We start from the raw sequence: 11,152 nt of genomic DNA, 5'->3' as shown, positions 1-11,152 counted from the left end.
AGTGAGACACGTGAGAGTGAGACACGTGAGAGTGAGACATGTGAGAGTGAGACACGTGAGAGTGAGACACGTGAGAGTGAGACATGTGAGAGTGGAGCTGCAGTGAGGAGTGAGACATGTGAGAGTGAGACATGTGAGAGTGAGACACGTGAGAGTGAGACACGTGAGGAGTGAGACATGTGAGAGTGAGACACGTGAGAGTGAGACACGTGAGAGTCAAACACGTGAGAGTGAGACACGTGAGAGTGAGACACGTGAGAGTGAGACAGGGTAAGGACCGTGAAGTGAGACCATGCGTGAAATTGCAGACACCGCATTGTGAGAGTCAAACACGTGAGAGTGAGACCAGCGGGGAGTGAGTTTGCTGATGAGGTGGGACAAACGATTGAGGTGAGACACGTGAGGTGAGACACACGTGAGTGAGACTGCGTGAGGTGAGATTTCCGCGTGAGGGTCAGGCATTGTGAGGTGAGACACGTGAGGTGGTTCGTGAGACACGTGAGGTCAAGCTGCATTGAGGTGGGAACCGTGAGGTGAGACCACGTGGGCTGCATTGAGTGGGTGAGAGTGAGGACATGGCGAGGACACGTTGAGGAGTGAGACCGTGGGGTGAGACTGCGTGAGGTGGAGACTGCATCAAGTGAGGACATGTGAGACACGTGAGAGTGAGACACGTGAGAGTGAGACATGTGAGACACGTGAGAGTGAGACACGTGAGAGTGAGACACGTGAGAGTGAGACATGTGAGACACGTGAGAGTGAGACGAGTGAGACACGAGAGTGAGTGGTTTTGTTTTTTTCTGTGAACAGTGAACTTTATTTTGAAAGGTTCACGCAACAGCGCGTGTTGCTGGACGCAGGAAAGCGTTGAGTTAGCGCGACGCACTGCTTAGCTAACGGTTAGCTCTGGAGACTCCGCCACCGCGGCTAACCGTCGCCATGTTGAGAGCCGTGTGGAGGCAATCCCTTAAGGTTCCCTGTGTCCGCACGAGGAGGGAAAACGTGTGGAAACATCTGGACACTTGCAGCGCTTTTATTTTGAAGGCACAGCCCCGGGTACCTTGTAGTTCCTGCAGGTGGGGTTGAAGGCGTTGGTCCATGGTGGCGAGACAAGCGTCTACAAATCGTTCGCAACACCAGAACCTTGACGTAGTTGTAGCACTCGTCCTGAAACGACAGACAAGCTCCTCCTTTATCGCTGACTCCTCCCCCTCCCTTTATCGCTGACTCCTCCCCCTCCGCGCTCACAGACAGGTTTCATGCGACTCACGCTGTTCTTCCCTCGGACCGTACACTTGCTGACGTCTTCGGATCGCCACGTCAGCTTCTGGAACAGGAAGTGGAAACAAATGTCATTCAGTCTAGTCCATAGAACACGGGACGCTCTTCAGGAGGAGCGACGGATCGCTGGTCACGAGAGTAACGTCCCACAATGCACCTGGAGGCCAGCAGGAAGCTGCTGTGTGTTCGGCCTTCAGGTCTCTGAGGGGACACGCCGCGGGGCGCTACCGGCGTAGCATGTAGCATGGTGGAATTAATTAAATATATATATATATATATAAATATATATATAAATATAGAAAATAAATAAATATATATATAAATAAATATATATAAATATATACATATATACATATATATGTATATATATATTTATATATAAATATATAAATAAATCATTTTGACTCATGGCGAGAGACTGAAGTCCTCTGGCCTTGATGGTGAGGTTCTAGCTGAAGCGGGCTCACGTGATCCCTGAGGATCAGAATGTCTCAGCGTGTTATTGATCACGCCTGTAACACACGTGACTTCTCTTAAAACAACTAATCAGATCTAATCAGATATATAATCAAGTTACTTGAAAGGACGTCAATGGTCAATGTTCATTTAATTTGCACGATTCATTATAGTAATAATTGTGTGGTGTGTGTGTGTGTAGTGTGTGTGACTTTGTGTATGGTGTGTGTGTCTGCGTGTATGGTGTGTGTGTAGTGTGTGTGTGTGTGAGACTGTGTATGGTGTGTGAGACTGTGTGTATGGTGTGTGTGTGTATAGTGTGTACATGAGACTATTATAATTATTATAGTGTATGTGTATAGTGTGTGTGTGTGTGTGTGTGTATGTGGGAGCTGTGACTGTGCTATGTGTGTGTGTGTGTGTGTATATGTGGTGTGTATGTGTGTATATAAGTATGTGTAAGACTAATATATGTATAAGTATATATATAGTGTGTATGTGTATATGAGACCTGTGTGTGTATATGAGACCTGTGTATAGTATATTATATAGTATATGAGAATATATTATATAGATATATATGATATGTGTATGTGTGTAGAGACTATGTGTATAAGGTATATATATAGTATATATATAGTATATATATATATAGAGACTATATATAATTATATTATATAAATATATATATATATATATATATATGAAGACTATATATATAGTGTATGTATGTATGGGGCTATATATATATTAATATATAGTATGTATATATATATGTATATATATGAGACTATGTGTATAGTATATGTGTATAGTATGTGTAGAGACTATATATATAATTATATTATATATAGTATGTATGTGTAGAGACTATTAATAATATAGTATATTAATATATGTATATATGTAAGACTATATATATAATATATATATATAATGTATGAAATAATATATATAGATATAATATATAGTATATATGTGTATGTATATATGTATGAGACTGTAATATAATATATATATAGTATATATATATATAGGAACTATATGTATATATAGTATATATAAATATATATGATAATATATATATATTATATATATAAATATATATATATATGTAGAACTATTAATATATAGTATATATATATATGATAATATATATATATAGTATATATATAAATATATATATAGTATATATATATATGTATATATATGTAAGACTATATATATATAAATTATATATAAATATGTATATATATATGAACTATATATATAAATTATATATATATATATATATATGTAGAGACTATATATAGTATAAGTATATAGTATATATATATTATAGGAACTATAATATATAATATATATATAGTATATGTATATGTGTAGAGACTATATATATAGTATATATATATAGTATATGTGTAATATAATGTGTGTGTGTAAAACTGTATTATTATTAGTTATTATTAGTATGGTGTATGTATTATTGTGAAATGTGGACTATTATTATTGTGGTTATTATTGTGTGTGGTATTAGGGACTATTATTATTATTAATTATATATTATTATTAGTTATATATTATATATATGGGAAACTATATTATATAATATATATATATATAAATGTATATAAGTATATATATATATATAATATATATATATATATATATATATATATAGATATATATATATATGAACTATATATATAAGTATATATATAAATATGTATATATATATGAACTATATATATAAATATATATATATATATATATATATGTAAGACTATATATAAATATATATATAATATATATATATGTATATATATATATATATATAGAACTATATATATAGTATATATATAATATATATATATATATATGTAAAACTATATATATAAATATATATAATATATGTATATATATATATGAACTATATGTATAAATATATATATATAATATATATATATATATATATATGAACTATATATATAGTATATATATATATATATATAGGAACTATATATATATAGTATATATATATTAATATATATATATATATATATATATAGGAACTATAATATATAATATTAGTTATATGTTATTAATGATTATTATTATTATTGTGTGTGTGTATATGTGTGGGACTATATATATATAGGAACTATATGTATAGTATATATATAGTATATAATAATATATAAAGAACCTTGAGGCACTACGATAATGTACAACATATAGTTGATGCGTAACAATCTCTGGAAGTCAGGCAGACACAATGTCCTAATCCTGGAGCAGACAGCAAATATTATGGTGTATTATTATTATTATTGGGACTGACCGGGCTGCGATGTACAACATGTGGTTGATGCGTAACAATCTCTGGAAGTCCAGACCCAGACGCACAGTGTCCTTGTCCTGGAGCAGACCTTGAAAAACTGGAAATTGGTAGGACTCTGGAGGGAGGAGGAGGGAGGAGGGAGGGTGAGGAGGGTGAGGTGGGAGGAAGAGAGGGAGGAAGAGAGAGGGAGGAAGAGAGGGAGGGAGGGAGAGAGAGAGTGAGGGTGAGAGGGAGGGAGAGAGAGGGAGGGTGAGAGGGAGGAAGAGAGAGGGAGGAAGAGAGGGAGGGAGGGAGAGAGAGAGGAGAGAGGAGAGAGGGAGGGAGAGAGGGAGGAGGAGAGAGGGAGGAGGAGGGAGGAGGAGAGAGGGAGGGAGGAGAGAGAGAGGGAGGAAGAGAGGGAGGGAGGGTGAGAGGGAGGAAGAGAGGAGAGAGAGGGGAGGAGAGAGGAGGTGAGAGGGAGGGAAGAGAGAGGAGGAGGGTGAGAGGGAGGGAGAGAGGAGAGAGAGTGAGGAAGAGGGAGGAGAGAGAGTGAGGTGAGAGGGAGGGAGAGGAGAGAGAGAGGAGAGGAGAGAGGGAGGGAGGAGGAGAGAGGGAGAGAGGAAGAGAGGGGGAGGGAGAGAGGAGGAGCAGGAGGAGGGAGGGAGAGAGGGAGAGAGAGAGAGAGGACTGAGAGGAGGGAGAGAGAGGAGAGGAGGGAGAGAGAGGAGGTGAGAGAGGGAGGAGGAGGGAGAGGGGAGGGTGAGAGGAGGAGAGGAGAGGGAGGGGAGAGGAGAGGAGGAGGAGAGAGAGAGAGGGAGAGACGAGGAGGAGAGACGAGGAGGAGAGACGAGGAGGAGAGACGAGGAGGGAGGAAGGGAGGGAGGGGAGGAGGAGAGAGGAGGAAGAGAGAGGGAGAGGTGAGGGTGAGGAGGAAGGAGAGAGAGGGAGGTGAGAGGAGGAAGAGAGAGGAGGAAGAGGGGAGGAAGAGGAAGAGAGGGGGAGGGAGAGAGGGAGGAGGAGGAGGGAGAGTGAGAGAGAGGGAGAAGAGAAGGAGGGGAGGAAGAGAGGGAGGTGAGAGGAGGAAGAGAGGAGAGAGAGAGGGTGAGGGTGAGGAGGGAGGCAGAGAGGAGGGTGGGGGAGGAAGAGAGGGAGGGAAGAGAGGAGGGAGGGAGAGAGGAGGGAGAGGGAGGAGTGGAGGAGAGAGGAGGGGGGAGGGAGGAGGAGAGAGGGAGGAGAGGAGAGAGGAGGGGGGAGAGAGGAGGAAGAGAGGGAGGGAGGGAGAGAGAGAGTAAGTAAGTAAGTAAGTAATTTATTTTCCATAAGTACATACATAACATGTACATACTGGCAGACATTAACAGCAAAAAAAATGTACGAATGGAGGACCGTCCAAAGACCGAGGTCTGTAGGCTCCTCTGAGATGAGGAGTTGGACGGCCCCTCCTAATCCCTAACCCTTTCACCCCCTCCCAACTATCACAGGCACACAGACAGTACACACACATATGGATGAAAACATAAAATGTCGTACAAGCAACAAACAAAAAAACAAAAAAACCAGAACAGGAAAAAGAAAAAGTCATAGTAAAAATAATAATAGAAGACAAATGTGAACTAATGATAACTTAGAAGAAATAAAGAAAAATAATATCACGAACATCAAATTCTGGATATACATTTTATTTTAAATATTTTTCCTCTATTGTACTGTGCCGCCAGGCTGTAAATCAATATTAAAAACTTTCAAGATGAAGTGAGATGGCGTTTAAGTCGAGAAGCAAATGCCTTGATGCTGGATGCCGATTTGACCTCGTCCGGAATTTGTCTCCAGAGCTTTGGACCTCTACAGATGAAGCTTTTAAATACAATGTCGACTGTATGTTTATTTATATGAATGCCACCACGCAGCCGCGTGTTGTGGTCGTAGACATTTGTGTTCCTTGTGAACATACGTAACAGATTATGTGGCAGATTATTATTCATAAATCTGTACATAAAAATTCCTGTCTGACACAAATGTAGATCTGTAAATCTCAGAATGCCCAATCTCTTAAAAAGCGGCTCAGTGTGTTCATTATTCTTCACGTTGCAGATGATCCGCACAGCCCTTTTTTGTAAAATCTCGAGACATTTGACCTGAGTTTTAGCTGCGGATCCCCAGAGCAGATTGCAGTACAAGAGGTGCGGATGGACAAGGCTGTGGTACAACAGACGCACATTTTCTGTTGAGAGTATATTTTCTGCGGAGCGCAGGGCAAATGTGCCGCTTCGTATACGCTTCCGACAACTGTCAATATGTTGATGCCAGCGCAGATTGTCGTCAATATAGACACCAAGGAACTTGGTGCACTGGACTTTTGAGACATTAGCCCCGTCAATCTCAAGCCTAAAATCTTGATCTAGGAGATTATTTGATTTATTTATGAGCATATAATTAGTTTTCTGTGCATTTAGAGATAACTTGTTCGCTTTGAACCAATCAGATACAATTTTTAGCTCTTCATTTGCAGTTTGATATAAGTGAGAGGGTGAGAGGGAGGGAGAGAGAGAGGGAGGGAGAGAGAGAGGGAGGGAGAGAGAGAGGGAGGGAGAGAGAGAGATGGTCGTATGTAGTAGTGGGTGTAGTAGTGGGTGTAGTAGCGGGTGTAGTAGTGGGTGTAGCAGCGGGTGTAGCAGCGGGTGTAGTAGTGGGTGGAGCAGTGGGTGTAGTAGTGGGTGTAGTAGCGGGTGTAGTAGTGGGTGTAGCAGCGGGTGTAGTAGCGGGTGTAGTAGTGGGTGTAGTAGTGGGTGTAGTAGTGGGTGGAGCAGTGGGTGGAGCAGTGGGTGTAGTAGCGGGTGTAGTAGTGGGTGGAGCAGTGGGTGGAGCAGTGGGTGTAGCAGTGGGTGTAGTAGTGGGTGGAATAGTGGGTGTAGCAGCGGGTGTAGTAGTGGGTGGAGCAGTGGGTGTAGTAGTGGGTGGAGCAGTGGGTGGAATAGTGGGTGTAGTAGCGGGTGTAGCAGCGGGTGTAGTAGTGGGTGGAGCAGCGGGTGTAGCAGCGGGTGTAGCAGTGGGTGGAGCAATGGGTGTAGTAGTGGGTGGAGCAGTGGGTGTAGTAGCGGGTGTAGCAGCGGGTGTAGTAGTGGGTGTAGTAGTGGGTGGAGCAGTGGGTGTAGTAGCGGGTGTAGCAGCGGGTGTAGTAGTGGGTGTAGTAGTGGGTGGAGCAGTGGGTGTAGTAGTGGGTGGAGCAGTGGGTGTAGTAGCGGGTGTAGCAGCGGGTGTAGTAGTGGGTGTAGTAGTGGGTGGAGCAGTGGGTGTAGTAGTGGGTGGAGCAGTGGGTGTAGTAGCGGGTGTAGCAGCGGGTGTAGTAGTGGGTGGAGCAGTGGGTGGAGCAGTGGGTGTAGCAGTGGGTGGAATAGTGGGTGGAGCAGTGGGTGGAGCAGTGGGTGAAGCAGTGGGTGTAGTAGTGGGTGGAGCAGTGGGTGGAGCAGTGGGTGAAGCAGCGGATCCTTACGCTCTGAGGCGACCACGCTGATTGGCTCCAGGTCTTTGGGGAATGGCGTGATCGACTCGGACAGGAAACAGGAAGTGAGGACGAGCAGCGGCACTGACCACGGGGGCGGTCGCCACGGCGACGACCAATAGGTCGAGACCATTGTGAAGAGGGGGGGGGGGGGCTTGATGATGTCAGTAGGTCATGGTGGGCGTCGGCTCTGAGAAGACAGAGAGGCGGAGTTAGAGACACAAAGGTGTGAGGGAACAAGGGAAGGACTAGGGAACAAGGGAGTGAGGGAGGGACTCGGGAACAAGGGACTGAGGGAAGGACTAGGGAACAAGGGAGTGAGGGAGGGACTAGGGAACAAGGGAGGGAAGGACGAGGGAACAAGGGAAGGACTAGGGAACAAGGGAGTGAGGGAGGGACTAGGGAACAAGGGAGGGAAGGACGAGGGAACAAGGGAAGGACTAGGGAACAAGGGAGTGAGGGAGGGACTCGGGTACAAGGGACTGAGGGAAGGACTAGGGAACAAGGCAGGGAGGGAGGGACTAGGGAACAAGGGACTGAGGGAAGGACTAGGGAACAAGGCAGGGAGGGAGGGACTAGGGAACAAGGGAGGGAAGGATGAGGGAACAAGGGAAGGACTAGGGAACAAGGGAGTGAGGGAGGGACTAGGGAACAAGGCAGGGAGGGAGGGACTAGGGAACAACGGAGGGAAGGACTAGGGAACAAGGAAGTGAGGGAGGGACTCTGGAACAAGGGAGTGAGGGAAGGACTAGGGAACGAGGGATTGATGGAGGGACTAGGGAACAAGGTAGTGATGGAGGGACTAGGGAACAAGGGAGTGAGGGAGGGACTAGGGAACGAGAGGGACGAGGGAGTGAGGGACTAGGGAACGAGGGAGTGAGGGAGGGACTAGGGAACGAGGGAGTGATGGAGGGACTAGGGAACGAGGGAGGGACGAGGGAGTGAGGGACTAGGGAACGTAGTCTGATGGGGGTCTGATGGAGGTCTGATGGAGGTCTGATGGAGGTCTGATGGAGGTCTGATGGGGGTCTGATGGGGGTCTGATGGAGGTCTGATGGAGGTCTGATGGAGGTCTGATGGGGGTCTGATGGAGGTCTGATGGAGGTCTGATGGGGGTCTGATGGAGGTCTGATGGAGGTCTGATGGGGGTCTGATGGGGGTCTGATGGGGGTCTGATGGAGGTCTGATGGAGGTCTGATGGGGGTCTGATGGAGGTCTGATGGAGGTCTGATGGGGGTCTGATCCTGGTCTGATGCTGATCCTGGTCTGATGGAGGTCTGATGGGGGTCTGATGGAGGTCTGATGGAGGTCTGATGGGGGTCTGATGGAGGTCTGATGGAGGTCTGATGGAGGTCTGATGGGGGTCTGATGGAGGTCTGATCCTGGTCTGATGGGGGTCTGATGGAGGTCTGATGGGGTCTGATGGGGGTCTGATGGAGGTCTGATGGGGGTCTGATGGAGGTCTGATGGAGGTCTGATGGGGGTCTGATGGAGGTCTGATGGAGGTCTGATGGAGGTCTGATGGAGGTCTGATGGAGGTCTGATGGGGGTCTGATGGAGGTCTGATGGAGGTCTGATGGGGGTCTGATGGAGGTCTGATGGGGTCAGATGGAGGTCTGATGGAGGTCTGATGGAGGTCTGATGGAGGTCTGATGGGGGTCTGATGGAGGTCTGATGGAGGTCTGATGGAGGTCTGATGGGGTCTGATCCTGGTCTGATGGAGGTCTGATGGGGGTCTGATGGGGTCTGATGGAGGTCTGATGGAGGTCTGATGGGGTCTGATGGAGGTCTGATGGAGGTCTGATGGGGTCTGATGGGGGTCTGATGGAGGTCTGATGGAGGTCTGATGGAGGTCTGATGGGGGTCTGATGGAGGTCTGATGGAGGTCTGATGGAGGTCTGATGGGGTCTGATGGGGTCTGATGGAGGTCTGATGGAGGTCTGATGGAGGTCTGATGGAGGTCTGATGGAGGCCTGATGGAGGCCTGATGGGGTCTGATGGGTTCTGTTGGGGTCTGATGTGGCCTGATGGGGTCTGATGGGGTCTGATGGGGTCTGATGGGGTCTGATGGGGTCTGATGGGGTCTGATGTGGTCTGATGGGGTCTGATGGGGTCTGATGGGGTCTGATGGAGGTCTGATGGAGGTCTGATGGAGGTCTGATGGGGGTCTGATGGAGGTCTGATGGGGGTCTGATGGAGGTCTGATGGAGGTCTGATGGGGGTCTGATGGGGGTCTGATGGAGGTCTGATGGAGGTCTGATGGAGGTCTGATGGGGGTCTGATGGAGGTCTGATGGGGGTCTGATGGAGGTCTGATGGAGGTCTGATGGAGGTCTGAACCATAACTATCATCGTTCTGCACGAAGAAGAAAAGACTTGTGAACCGATGGGGGGCGAGAACAAGTCCTGCACTCCGATGAGTCCAGCAGCCCCCAGTGAATCTCACAGACCCCCATCAGTCCTCAGACCCCCCAGACCCCCCAGAGTCCTCAGACTCCATCAGTCCTCAGACCCCCCAGAGTCCTCAGACCCCCAGTAGAGCTTCCGGCTGCAGAGAGGATGAGGAGGAGGAAGGTGACTGGAGTTAATAAGGCTTCTCTCGCATGCACGCGCACGGGCGCGCTCCTGCCTCTTCGGCTGATTGGCAGCCATCAATCAATGGTGCACGCGCTCATACCCCCCCCACACACACACACACATTTCATCCCGTGATGCGCGCGTCCCGCTCCCCGCGCAGCAATACACACTTCAGAGACACGCACGCGCACCAAACCTGCGGAGCACCCGGCACGCATGCATGCACGCGCACACACACAGTCGGTCACCGGGCTTTCCTGCAGGAAAACGAAGAAGAAGAAATTCACATCCGTGTCCGCTGATGCGCGGGAAAACAGAGTCCGCGCGGTGCACGCGCGGGGTAATCCACACCGGCTCCGGTTAGTCCACCAAGAAGACCTGATCCGGTACGAGCCGCTTCCGGTAGAATCCACCGACCGGTCCGGGTCCACACAATGAGGCGGCGGCGCAGCGTCTCCGCTGCAGGCCACGCCCTCCTCATTAACATAACACCCCCCCCACAGCCAATCAGAGGGCGGCACCGGCGCCGCGTGACTCCGCCCCTCTGCGATGGAATAATAATAAACACGAACATTCATATTATATCGAGATTATATTCACTAAGAAATGAAATAATTATGAAACCTTTTCTTGTAAATGATTAGTCACAATAAAAAATAAAAAATATATAATATATATAATATATGGGTCTACAGGTCTCAAAGGGGTCTACAGGTCTCAAAGGGGTCTACAGGTCACTAAGGGGTCTACAGGTCACTAAGGGGCCTACAGGTCACTAAGGGGTCTACAGGTCACTAAGGGGTCTACAGGTCACTAAGGGGTCTACAGGTCTCAAAGGGGTCTACAGGTCACTAAGGGGTCTACAGGTCACTAAGGGGTCTACAGGTCACTAAGGGGTCTACAGGTCTCAAAGGGGTCTACAGGTCTCAAAGGGGTCTACAGGTCACTAAGGGGTCTACAGGTCTCAAAGGGGTCTACAGGTCACTAAGGGGTCTACAGGTCACTAAGGGGTCTACAGGTCAC

General features: G+C 46.7%; 1 protein-coding gene across 1 annotated transcript; it reads right to left on the bottom strand.

Moving 5' to 3' along the window:
• Positions 1–1,676: 1,676 nt before the first annotated feature.
• On the bottom strand, positions 1,677–10,567 carry LOC130198507 (semaphorin-6C-like). Its single transcript, XM_056421679.1, has 4 exons — positions 10,251–10,567; positions 7,545–7,743; positions 4,076–4,190; positions 1,677–1,755 (listed from the first exon to the last, which is right to left on the bottom strand). The coding sequence occupies exons 2-4, from the start codon at positions 7,684–7,686 to the stop codon at positions 1,677–1,679; spliced, it is 336 nt and encodes a 111-aa protein (XP_056277654.1). The 5' UTR covers positions 7,687–7,743; positions 10,251–10,567.
• Between the last annotated feature and the right edge of the window lie 585 nt (positions 10,568–11,152).

Source organism: Pseudoliparis swirei, chromosome 1, assembly GCF_029220125.1.
Source record: "Pseudoliparis swirei isolate HS2019 ecotype Mariana Trench chromosome 1, NWPU_hadal_v1, whole genome shotgun sequence".
In the NCBI taxonomy this organism is placed as follows: domain Eukaryota; kingdom Metazoa; phylum Chordata; class Actinopteri; order Perciformes; family Liparidae; genus Pseudoliparis; species Pseudoliparis swirei.
This window is presented reverse-complemented; position numbering and strand designations above follow the sequence as displayed.